At 34.1% G+C, this 13,025-nt stretch overlaps 1 protein-coding gene across 4 annotated transcripts in view; it reads left to right on the top strand.

Moving 5' to 3' along the window:
* Positions 1 to 8,992, top strand: part of GTDC1 (glycosyltransferase-like domain containing 1) — a 289,391-nt gene extending 280,399 nt beyond the window's left edge. For all 4 annotated transcript variants that reach the window (XM_008584954.1, XM_008584939.1, XM_008584946.1 and 1 more), the window contains 3 exons: positions 2,099 to 2,169; positions 2,868 to 2,959; positions 7,851 to 8,992. In XM_008584954.1, coding sequence (XP_008583176.1) covers positions 2,099 to 2,169; positions 2,868 to 2,942 — 146 coding nt within the window. In that variant the 3' untranslated portion in view covers positions 2,943 to 2,959; positions 7,851 to 8,992. The remainder of the gene's footprint in view (positions 1 to 2,098; positions 2,170 to 2,867; positions 2,960 to 7,850) is intronic.
* The last annotated feature ends 4,033 nt before the right edge of the window (positions 8,993 to 13,025 follow it).

Raw genomic sequence — 13,025 nt, 5'->3', positions numbered from 1 at the left:
GCAGATGATTTGTTAATTGGAATAAAAAGGTCATTTACTAGTCATTTTAACAATAGATCAATTGGAACCCTATTTATTATTTAACTGGTAGTGCATAAGAATTGAAATGATGAATAATTGTATTATTGTCATGAGATAATTTTCTTCAGAATAACAGAATATGAGAAACTTATGAGAATGAATTTTATAAATTTGTTTTAAAATTCTTTGGGCTGTTAAATATATCTTAAAACATAGCCCTGATCTAAATAATATATATAATGTTTAGTATTTTAACAAGTCAAAAATATACCCAAAAGAGATGGTTTTTTGTTTTGTTGTTTTTTTTTTGATAAATTTTAAACATAACCATGCATATGATAATTTATAAATAAAGATGAAATTCAAAATTTGTAAATTTTTTTCTTTCTAAATCAAATAATGCCATTTCTATCTACTGTATTTTAATTAGCAAAGGTTTTTTGAAAATGGCATGGTACATACTCACAGAATGACTCAAAAGTGTAACTTGGCCTGTGATTTTTCTTTCAGAGAACAGAATACACTAATTCAAATCCATTATTGAAAAGCAGATAACGTGCACTTTCTGAAATGCCTGTGACTTCACTCTTTTGATTTTATGTAATTATAAGAGAATGTTCATATGTATTTGCTTTTCAATTGGCACAGCATTTTAAAACTGGCTGTCTTCAGATAAAGTGCATATTTTCTTTGGTTCATAAAGAATATCACGGGTTTATGCTCAAAACTTTTGTTAATGTTTTATAATGCAGTCACAGTGTAGTTTATAGCTGTGCTTACAATAAGAATTTCTATGTGTACCCTCTATATGTAGAGAAAAATATTAGATATTAGTTTGGATTTTGAAATTAATAACTGGTAACTAGAACCTATGCCTTTCTACTCTGTTATCTTGTAGCTTCTATAAGTTCTCAAGCAAACTTTGAATTCAATATTTTTTCCAAAATTTGCAGCTCAAAGTAAATATTTTTCATTTAAACTAATTTCAGGTAACAAAATAGGGAAAATACCATCCACTTAAAAATAGCTTAAATTGCATGTACTTTGTCCCAGTAAATAAACAAGGTAAACATCGACATGACTTCAAATTATTCTTGGGTTAAAAAAATGGGCAGTTCAAAATAGATTCCACCTTTGGTCAACATTTTGGATGCAATTCAAAGTTTCTCATAAAATAAACATATTTTAAAGAGTGTTTTGAATTTTACTGCATAATTTCTAGCCAACAAGTGACAGTGGTATCTTTAAAGTTTATTACATGTCAGATCAATAGCCATTATGCAGAGCTAACACAATCATCAAGATGCAGTATCATCCCTCTACTTAACCCTTACTACTGTGACATGAAGTAAAACTTCCCATAGGTGGTCCATGAGGAAGTCATCTCACAAATCACAAAGTGAAACTTTCGTGTTTGTTTAACAATAAAAGTATTCTTTTCTGATAAAATGGAATGTGAGCTGGATTTTTAGTCAAGAAAGCAAAATGTTCACTTAAGTAATCCCCATGAGAGTTTTTCAACAAAAGGGGGAGAATTTTACATTCTGCATAACAAATTGTTTTGAAGCATGAGCTTAAAATGAAAATGCCCCATTACAACAGATTGTAAATTTTTTTCTGATGCTTTTAAAAGTGCCTCGATCATTTCTACGGCTACATTGCTAAAGTTAAGTATTTGCTATTTTATTTAAACATTTTTGAGAAATGAACATTCTGAGGCTTTGCAGCATTATTAAGAAAAGCTGTCCATACTTTACCATGTTGTTACATTTGTTTATCTGCTGATTATAAAATGTGTTAAACAGTATTTTAAAAACAAAAAAAAAATGCAGAGCTGCGCTTTGATTAATTCAGTGAACAAAACATATGCTGTTGGTTCTGTTCTATGAATTTCATATATGATCAATAAAATCTTTTAAAAGAGCAACTTTGGCTTTTAAGATTGTACTGCCGACCGTGATTTTTTGCCCTAGTTAACTCTGGGCTCGTACTGTTAACTTAGGCAAACAAAACCCTTTTCTGGCTATTATGGTAATGTCTTTTTAATATATTCTTATCCTTTCTAAAATTTCTTTAGGTTGGAAGCTGTGTACTGTGGTTGTTACCCAGTTTGTCCCAAAGATCTGGTTTATCCTGAGATATTTCCAGGTAGCTGCTTTAATTTTCATCTCTGTTGAGATTTAATACATGATTTATGCTAAATTAGAAAGTTTGAAAATAAACTTAGGCAGGAGCAATTGTTTATTTGGCAAGTCAACATGTTAGTGTTAAGGAAAATTTTATGTGTTTTAATACATTAGAGTAAGCTTATATTTACCATCTGTTCTTTTAAGATAACAAAAAAGCAAGTTTTCAAATAGCATTCTTCATTGTTAGCATACACATCCCATAATGATAGGTTTTTATAAGCAGGTCAGTGTTGCTGCAATTGCTTACAGATTTTTTTTAATGATATACACAGAGAAAAATCAAGGACTGAAAGTCACACCAAATTATTTAAACAATTGACTAGCTAATAATATGCAACTGTTGTACAGGGTACATACGGCTATAGTACCAATTCTTTGAAACAATTCTCATCACTAAATATATCACATATGCATTGTGTTACATTAGAATAATGTATTTTAATCACCCAAAGGAGATGTCTAAACAGCACAACTACACAGTCTTATTTAGCATTAAACATCCTTGTGAGCTGAGGTAACCTTATAAAATCATGCTTAAATAATGTAAAACACGAGGCGGCACAGAGCAATATGCATTTTTAATTAGTAAAGTGACTAATATCAAGTGTGTGCTTTGAGGTTTTTGTTTCATTAAAAATGTATCTGTTTTTCCTGCAGCTGAATATCTGTATTCTACACCTGAACAGCTTTCAAAAAGGCTCCAGAATTTCTGCAAGAGACCAGATATTATAAGAAAACATCTCTATAAGGTAGTTATTGAGAAGAGATTTACATGGTATGAATGCCATATTGAAGTACAAAGAAAAATCTTTAAAAAAAAAAAAACATTTAATTAACATACTAATGTTTAAAGGAAACATGCTAGGGAGGGATATTAGTTGTTACACTAACAAGGATTAATTAAACTGGATGCCAGTTGTATTAACCTAGGTCTTATGAAATACGTGCACTTAATGCACGGTACATGCTTTTTTTTAAATTTACTGTTTTCTAAGATAACTGTCCTTTACATTTAGCCCCACGAGGCTTATAAAAATGAACCTGGATTAATGTAACTCATTAGTTTAAAAGGAAGTAAAGGAAAGATTCTACAATTATACTAATGAGGATAAGCCTTTCTTCCCATCATAATGAAATCTTTAGTCCTCAAAAATTCAGGTGAATGACATTAGTAAAGTTTGGAGTTCATTTTTGAATTACTATAAAGATGATTTTCCAGAACTGAATATTTCCCTTGTCCAGTTTAATAAAATGATATAAAAATCCTCAGTTTGCTTAGAATTAGACTGTTGGTTTCATCTCTGAATGGCAAAGGCAAAAGGAAAACAGTATAAATAGCACCATCATTCAGTTCCCTCATTCATTATCTTTTTTCCCTTATTTGAATCAAGAATTGTACATTGTCGAAATAACAACACAAAGAGGCCCTACTAGAAGTCTAAGTAATTGAAGTAGGATAAATCTGCTTTACGAGTTGAAGGTGGCTCTAGGCCATGAGTAATATACCTTTTTATATTCTTTGAATGTAGCATCTTCATTTTACATAAATTCAGTATAGTTTACAACCCAGCAGTTTTATAATCCAGCATATTTTAATTTTCCTATGTTAATATATAACCTTCTATATGAAATACAGTTCTCTGCCTTTTTTCTTTCCTTTTCCTTTTCATGGCCTAAAATACATATTTACATAGTGATACATCAAAACATGACTTTGTTTCTGCAGGAAACAGTTAAACTTCAAGAAAAAGGGAGAGAACCAAAAATGCAATTTAACACCCAATTTCAAGCTCATTATCTTTCATTGTCTATTAACTTGGCAATGGTTCAGAAGGTAGCTCATAATAGTTTAAAATGCTGACTGAACAGTTCCAGACTTCAGTATTACTCCTTGAGTCAATACTATTGTATTGTATACACAGGAAGCTTCACAGAGAAAACAGTCCTCCAAGGTTTACCTCAATATTTCCTAATTTCTAAAATTCAGTAGCAGTTTTCTTTGTATAAAATATTAGTCAAAAGTTTCCCATGTGATCCACTGTCAAAATATGCAGATTATGAAAACTGAAGAAATAGAATGAGTACAAATGGATTCATTTTCTGTATATGACACAAAGCTATTTTCAGTGAGTTCACAGTCATATTATTGTTTTATTTCTTTTTTTTTCCTTCAGGTGTATTTTTGGTGAAGTATTTGTAAACGTGTTTCCATGAACAAAATTTATCAGTTTTTAATGTAACTCTCGTTTAGGCCTTATTAACCCTGTTATTTTGCATCTGCAAATTTTTAATCATTTCAAAAGTTACTGCAACAAGTTTCTTCTAGTGAGAAGAGAAAACAGTTCTCCAGCTGAAATATTTTAATACAACTACTGCCATAAGACAGCTATAATTATTTATTTTACAAACAACTTCTGGAAAAATTCTGAAAGAATGTCACTTAGTGGTATGCTATAAATATACCAAATTGTTCCTCCACAGCTTAAAAGATAATCTATACCATAAATGTTATTTCACTAAACTATTACATGTTAGTACTCACATATATCTTTAGTTTGTACATCATAAAAGTCTCCATGTCAAAGTTTTGTAAATTAATAATTCATGCATAAGCATTTATAAGAATTTATATGTGTAATTTATTTTGAAGTATTTTCTACCATGGATTGTTTTCCTATAAAACCATAATAACATATGTCTTTAGTCATAGATCTTAGTGATATTGTATCTGAAAATTAATCTCAAAATTTAATAAATTAGTCCAAAATTATAAGTGAATTATAAGTGATGAAGAGCTTTATGATACAGTTATTAGGAAAAATTGGAATGTTGCAAGGTATTGACTTGAAATCAAAGGAAGGACCACAGATTTAGTTTGTTTGTGGTAATAGGATTTAGAGCCAAAACAGAAAAAGAATACCTTCCAAAACTTTATAATTAAAATATAATAAGTTATGATAATTTTACACCTTATGCTTTATAAATATGCACATTTTCAGGTAGCATTTGCTTTCTTTAAATCCAAGAGAGTTATTTTCTCTAAGGCAGCTTTTTACCTACTTTTTTCTTATGCAGTGGAAAAGGATCTTTTGTATGTCCTGTAAAGAGAATGTTGGGTTTGTTTTTTTTTAAGATTTATTTCATTGAACAGTGCTGTTTTGCTTTTATAAAACATATGCTTCTAGGATCTAAATGATAGAATGTCACTGAATTCTTTAATTTGTTCCTTTTACATTTTTACACCTTACTCTTTTTTTGTTGTTAAAAGTTTACATTTTAAAATCATTTCAACTTCTTATCATATAGAGTTCACTTTAGGATACGATTTTTCATATGGATTCACACTTAGAAATTTAATGACTAGAATAAGGCTACTAACACTTGGCTTTCTTCTCACATAAGACGTTATACTTTCAATATGAGTGAGAGTTTTGGGGCTATAACTTAAAGCAGGATTTGAAACAGAATGCTAGTAACTGAAAAGCAGAAACAGAATTTACTTTTTTTCTTAAAGTGACTCTTTCTACTACAGAACACTGTGCACTGTGTCCATGACTTCTCACCTGAAATTGTTTCAGGCCTGAAATGTTAAAATCCCTTGTGTTCATACAAGTGTTTCTCTCTCTCTCTCTCTCTCTCTCTCTCTCTCTCTCTCTCTCTCTCTCACACACACACACACACACACACACACACACGCACACACACACACACTTAGGATCTTTAGAAAAATTCAACGCATGCAAAAATTAAGTATTGCTTAATAATGTTAAAATCTAAAACTATTTTCTTAATTTTAAAAAACTTAAAATCACTTAAAAAGTTTACATCTGTCGTTTAGTCATTGACGATAACTTTCTTATCAGGACACATCATTTTCTAGGTCGGGCAGATGCACTGAACACGTACTGTCACATAGATAAAATACGGAGCTCTTCTGTGACTCCCAAGCCTACCTTGAACACAAGTTTCTAGAAGTAATCATAAAATAAGCAGCCACAGATTGACTTCTTACACTAACAACAGTTCTCCCTTTCCAACCCAAGCAAGCCTTAATACTGTGAAGTTGTATTTTTTTGCCTCAGTTTTACTGTGTGAATTTACTTACTGAAAGTTCTCAACAATAATTTGAGATCAGAACTTCATGCTTTTAGAGAACCTTGATCATTATATTTAAAAGGCTTTAGAAAAAAGCTTTTATGGATATTCTCTGTTACCAGTATTGAAAATACTAGAAGACTACAAATGGGGCAGTTGTATAAGGTAGACATCGCTCAGAATAACAGAAGAGATTTTCATTCCTATCCTATTTTTCATTTACTTTTATTTACAAATTAAATGATATCATGTGGTTGAAAAAAAAGAGATGCCATCTTTTCTTTTTGCTTTTTGAGGGTGAACAACAGTTGCTTAAAATTTTTCAGATGACAGCTATTGATTTTTATTTTATTCTCCTCTTCGAGTGTTTCAGTACTGAAGAAACTTTTGTAACCTCTGTTATTTCAAGAGAAGAATTTTCAGATTCCTGTCTAAAACTAATTCCAAACAAAAGGTTAAGCTTACAATTTAAATTTGATGCCCAGAAAAGCCATTTGTGGTTGTCTTAATTATGTCAAGCTATATCTACCCGAATCTCAGCCAAAGCCACTTTGTTTCCTTCAAAAGACTGGTCACTTTACAGTCCCCTTTTAATTTGAGCTTATACTCTGGATGTGAATAAGGTGCTCCTCACTGGTTTTAACACTCTTCCAATGTCCTTACATTAAAATGAAAACTTAAATGCTTGTGACATTTTAAGAACTTATAAAATCTCTCAGCTGCACCAGCCCAATTTAAAGCACATTCTCAGTCTCAATCTCTTACTCTTTCTCTCTCCCCTACTCTTCCCTCCCCCTTTTTTTTCCTTTCCCCCCTTTCTTCTTCACTCCCTCGTTTGATTTTATTTGGTCTCCTTTTCCTTTGATTTGTCTAAATAAAATAAAAGCAAAAACCTTTAGCATAATAGATATGGTTTGGGTGGTTAAAATCAGAAGTTTTGGCATCTTGTCCTCTGCTAGTCCTTCACAGCCTAACTCTAGGTGATTTTCCTAGCCTCTATATGATTCCTTGGTAAACGTGGAAGAATTTTTAAAAATCTTAATAGTATTTTCCCCCTGAGGTGTTGCCATAATGAAATAATGAATATAAAGCCATTTGTAAACATGAAGCACTTTATAAATTCCATGTAATAATAATGACATTTATCTTTGAGTCTTCACCACTTAAAAGTAAAATTCATATTAGCAAAATCATGTATTTAAGAGTGTTATGTATCTTGTATTTACAAAAGTTAAAAGTCAGACGATAAACTTCTAATAGCTCCCATCCATAACATAAACTAGGAAATGTGTGTGCAGCAGAATGCACCCATTTGCAAAAATGGTAGATTTATTTGATGGTTGGAAATACAGTTACACTTTAAACCAATCAGAAACTGGGATTTCCTAAGGTAATGAAGTAACTGGAGAACCATTTACTGTGGCTTTTTGAAATATAACTGACATAAGTGATGCAAATTTGCAATGTGAATTTCAGCATACTTTAGTCTTTCAGTCGTTAATGCTTCTTCATTTCTTCCTCTTCTCTTCCTCCCCCTTGTTACAGGGTGAAATGGCTCCGTTTTCTTGGGCAGCGCTACATGGTAAATTCAGGTCTCTGCTTACAACAGAACCTAGGGAAGATTTGTGACAGATGGGTCTAAGTCACAAACTTGCAGCCTAAGGCAGAATCTGAAGAACTTTCCAGAGTGTGCCCATATTTACCTGATCAGAGAGAAAAGAAAATCTGCAGAGGAAGCTGAGCCTGGCTGCTTGTCATAGCTGACACAGAGCCATCTGCCACAAACCTGTGGCGGCTTCAGATCTCCAATCCCTGCCACCACCCCAACTCAAATTAAATACAGATTCCTAGAGACGTTATGATGGTTACACATGTCCTCGGCATCACATGTAGGAGACTGTTCAAAAAAAATATGTGGCCTGTTGTATAACCGCACTCATGTATCCCATATGTGGTGCCACATTGAATTTCCGGTTGAATCCGTTTTTATCCTTTGTACTGGATGACATGGTGCCTGAATTCTTTCTTTTCGCCGACACGATGGCAGCCAAACTGCAGCTTCAAACGCTCACACTTGGCTGGGTTTCTACCTAGGTTGCCAGGTTATCATCGGACCCTTCTTGTGTCCTCAAAGGGCCACAGGGCCTGAAAGGAGCAGCAGAGTGCTACCGGACTAATTGGGCAGCCATCTCAGAACTGTTTGTGGGCAAAGGGCTGCTTTTGCCCTTTTTTGTTAGCAAATTAATGAGTCTCTGGCACAGGGGTTTTAAGTAAGGTGTTAGTAAGGGGGTCTGGCAGGTATTCCCATGATTCACAAAGTTGCATTTGCATTTAATTAATCTTAAAGAAAGTTGCAAGATAAACAGCTGTAATTTGGACAAACATGACAAATACAGTAAGTGGGGCCATCTCACTCATAAAATGAACACTGAGATACTTGTTTTAATTTTTTTCCGGGGGTAAAAAATAGAGAAGTCAAAATACTTCTAACAAAACTCATAATTTTGAAATAGTATTCCTCAAAAATATTTGCACCCACCTACAAAAATGTATCTCTTCAAGATAAATCACTTATGATTCCAATAGTCAAGCTGCTGTATTTGTCATTGTAAAGATGTTTTGAACAGCTAGATTGTAAAATAAATTTTTAATAAAGTGGCCGCTGCAGTTTTTAATTAGCATATTCATTTACGTGTAAGTCTGTACATCTTTCTGTACGTTTATCACTGAATGCTTTTCTTGTGTCAGAGACAACGAATACAATTGTTTCTTTTCCGGATGAACAAGGATCTGTTTTGCAAATGTTTGTAAGATATTATGACATTTCCAAGATTTTCTTTGCATTCTGGAAAGCAGGAGGTAAACATTTGTAGTCATTAAGGTAAAGTCTGTTGATAAACCATCTTCTGTTTACTGACAGGTAAATTGTAACTTTCCTAGCTTTTGAATGAATAACTTCTATCCACCACAGAGTGAGGCTCAGTCAGGGAGAGTTGGCTAGACAGGGGCCGAGCCTAGCTCTCTGGCTTCTAAAAGGATTGAGTGGCCAAGTAGGCATCTAAGATAGAGCAGGCAATGGTGCAGAAGTCCACCAGGGCCCATTTGAGAGACAGCAAAATCGAAAGTAGGAAATAGACCAAGGTTAGGGAGCCAGACACAGCCCTCGGGGTAGAGGTAGTCTTGCAGACCAAAGAAAGCAGTTCAGAGTCCATGAGGCCTGGGAATTTAAAAGCAGGAAAAGTAAGAAACAGAAACAACAAGCTCTGTCTTTACCAGAGACTCTTCTCCCCAACCAGTATGAGATTCATAAAGTATGATGGGCCGCACAGCATCTGAACAAATTACCTCAACCGTGAGACAGAGGGCTCAGGAAATATGTCAAAGTCCCTTCCAATCTAAGACGATGGAACTCAGAATCTAGCAGGTATGTTCCTTTTGAGAACAAAACTAAAGATAGGAATATGAATAAGAAGTTGTCAGAAACTTCTGGGCAATGTTATACTTTATACCATCTAATGAGATGAACCAGCTGAGTCAGTTTGCTTCAGGCAGAAAGGTGCTGTGTCACAGATGACATCTTCACAAGATAATATTATAATCTCACAGCCAAGAAATAGTGCTTAGTTTACTGTTTTTCTATCCTGAAAATAATGGGCTCATGTTTTATAGTGGATAAGATTATATGCACAACAGCTATCCATATATGTTTTCTCACTAATTGATGGGGGAAAAAATGTTAAATATCTTTCAAAGACTATATCTGAAACATTAACATGTTTTCCTGATTTTGGCTAATATAATTTTGAAATGTGGGGTTTTTTTGTTTTGTTTTGTTTTTTTTCCTGCACCATAAACTCAAATCAAGTCCTGTGTTTACCTGTGCCCAGCATTCTTTCCAGGATAAAAACTTACATTCAAGGTGTCATTTATGAAAACTATGCTGTCAGAGTTGGTATTAGTGCACATAAGCCATAAAAAGTTTTGTAAATGTATAATTCTTAACATTTAAAAAGGTGCAACTGTATGTGTATGTGAGAGTGTATGTATGTCACGTGCTTCTAAACACCCATGACATGATGGAATGTAGTACTATTAAGTTAACCAGTATTTTGTTGAAGTCAGTAGATAATTGGGAATATAAGTTGACTCAATTCCTGAATCCCTTATTTTCACAAAAGAGATCAAATACCCCCATTATTTCTTGTTTTGAGTATGTTTGTTGAAAATATTGGTCTTTCTCTTTTTAACACTAAATTCTGTTAATCTTATTCTTTTAAATTAAATCACCTTTGGGCTGGCCCAGTGGCGCACTCGGTAGAGTGCGGTGCTCGGGAGCGCAGCGGCGCTCCCGCCGAGGGTTCGGATCCCATATAGAGACCGGTCTGCTCACTGGTTGAGCGCAGTATGGGCGTGACACTGAGGGTTGCAATCCCGTTACTGGTCACGAAAAAAAAAGACAAAAAGGAAAAAAAATAATAATAATTAATTAATTAATTAATTAATTAAATCACCTTTAATTTTAAATATCTTTAAAAGTCTGCTCATTATCAAGACCTTGATATAGTATCTAGGATGCTTGCCCTAAATTTTCATCTGTGTTTCTGAGTAGGGATTTCTTTAACAAATAACAGGGCACTTAATTCTTAACCTACTCATTTATACTATGTTGATCAGGCATAGATCAAAAGACCTTCTTCAAAATGCTCGTGGTTTAGTAAGCATCCTTAAAACATAATGAAGTTTGAATGTCCTGCTCATGTTCTCCATTCTTCAGACATGCCACATAAAGATGGCAGCAGAATCTATAAGTCAGTGGGAACCCTTAGCCATAGAGGGCTGCACAGATTAACTTCAACACTTTGAAATGCATCTGGAAGCAAAGATTTCATTTTATGTTGAAGGTGTTAATTATAATTGATATTTTTCATAGTAAAATCTGGTTTTGAGAAAGCTTCTGCTACCCAGAAATATAACAAGCCACAAAAGAAATTTCATTTAGGTCTCAAGATACTTTCTGTGGATGATAGAATCTGTTTTCAAATGATAGTCCATGCGATCTTTTAATTCTGACTTATTCTGTGATACTTATTTTTGTATTGACTCTTGGCAAGTATTGCTCTATCTGGCTTTCTGTTTCCGTGGCAAATAAGGAAGTATTTAATATCAGATCTTGTGATTAACAATGAAGAGAGTATATGTCATGAGCCACTGACTTGAGCATGTTTCATTTTTAAGTTGGAATTGAGATGCAGGACAACTAATGCTTCTATAATACTCTTTCCCTTCAAAACTACTAAAATGTAACTGGGAAAATTTTTAAACATGCAAGCAATCCTACATGTTGCTCAAAGATATGTACCTATATGATTAAAGTATTACAAAAAACATGAGAATTAACACCAACTTTACAATAATGGTTATGTCAGAAGAGTGACGGTGGAAAGAACAGGTCATAGAAGTAGGGAGAGGCACATACACTGTATGATTAATGGTCTGTTCCTTGAGCTGACTCATGATACATAAAGGTTTATTACTACTCCTTATGATTTTTTACATCTTAAGTGTTAAGTATACCTTTTGATAGGAGTTGTAAATACTTGGGGAAGGTTGTAGTTAGTTTTGCTACCATGCCATCCTTAACGTTTCTGGACTTCCTAAACTATTGATTGAGAGTCAGTGACAGAAACTGCATGAGAAGACCTTTCTCTGCTTACCAGGAGTCAAGGATTTAATCTTGACTCTGAAACAAATAATACTATGAAGACAGTCAGATGTGACTGTCCCTGGGGTCGTTTTTCTTGGGGCTGCTGGTCTTCATTTCTATCTAATGCCCCTGGCATTACATTTATAAGATGGAAAACTATAGCTCTATAAACCCCCTTCGAAGGGAAATGAGAGCAAGATGAAGGCAGATGCTAAATGAGCCCTGTCTTTTCATCTTGAAAAACTCAGAGCTGTGAGGTATAACACAAGAGCTCTCCAGAGCTCCTAACCACACTGCCCACTTCCACCTGTCCCATTTCCTCTTCAAGAGACAGGAGTGAGTTGTGGTCTCTATGCTTTCACTGCAGTCTATCCCATGGGAAGGGATTGCTCCCCAGTATCTTTAGGATGCCCTCGCTGTGTAGGAGGCATGTATGGCTTCAGGGACCAGGATCCCCACTCGCCTGCAGCCCATTTTTCTATATTGGAATTTGGGATCAGCATCTTTAGTGGTCCTCTCATTATCCATCATTGCCTAAGTGACTACTTTATTCCTTCCTGAAGCTCTGTATGGTAATGAGTTCCAACAGTAGAAGAGGTTCCTAATTGTTTCCATAAATTGATATAAGGAATTGATGATTCTTGGAAGATCATCTAAAACACTTCTATTACTCTCTTATCAGTTATTGCATTTAAGTAGAACTCCTGAGATGGAGTGCTAGAAGATGTGACTCCTGCTAGGATACTTGTGTAACCTTTCTCTAGAAATTTGAAGTCCTTTATATTGGAAAATTTAATGCTTCCAATATCATTTCACAAATGAGAAAATTAAGGCATCATATAGTGGCATATTTAAGAGGCAGGGTATGTTACAGAAACAGAAAAGACTTTTTTCATAAGCCTTTCTCTGCATGGGATGTGGTCACTGTAACCTATGTGCCTTTCAGGAAGTGCCGAGTTCCGTGTGCATGACTCTCCTAGTTCCCTTCTATTTGTCTCCCCACAAGGCAAAAGACA

This window comes from Galeopterus variegatus, unplaced genomic scaffold (genome assembly GCF_000696425.1).
Source record: "Galeopterus variegatus unplaced genomic scaffold, G_variegatus-3.0.2 Scaffold104, whole genome shotgun sequence".
NCBI lineage: Eukaryota > Metazoa > Chordata > Mammalia > Dermoptera > Cynocephalidae > Galeopterus > Galeopterus variegatus.
The sequence above is the reverse complement of the archived record's forward strand: the minus strand, read 5'-3'. Positions and strand labels throughout refer to the sequence as shown.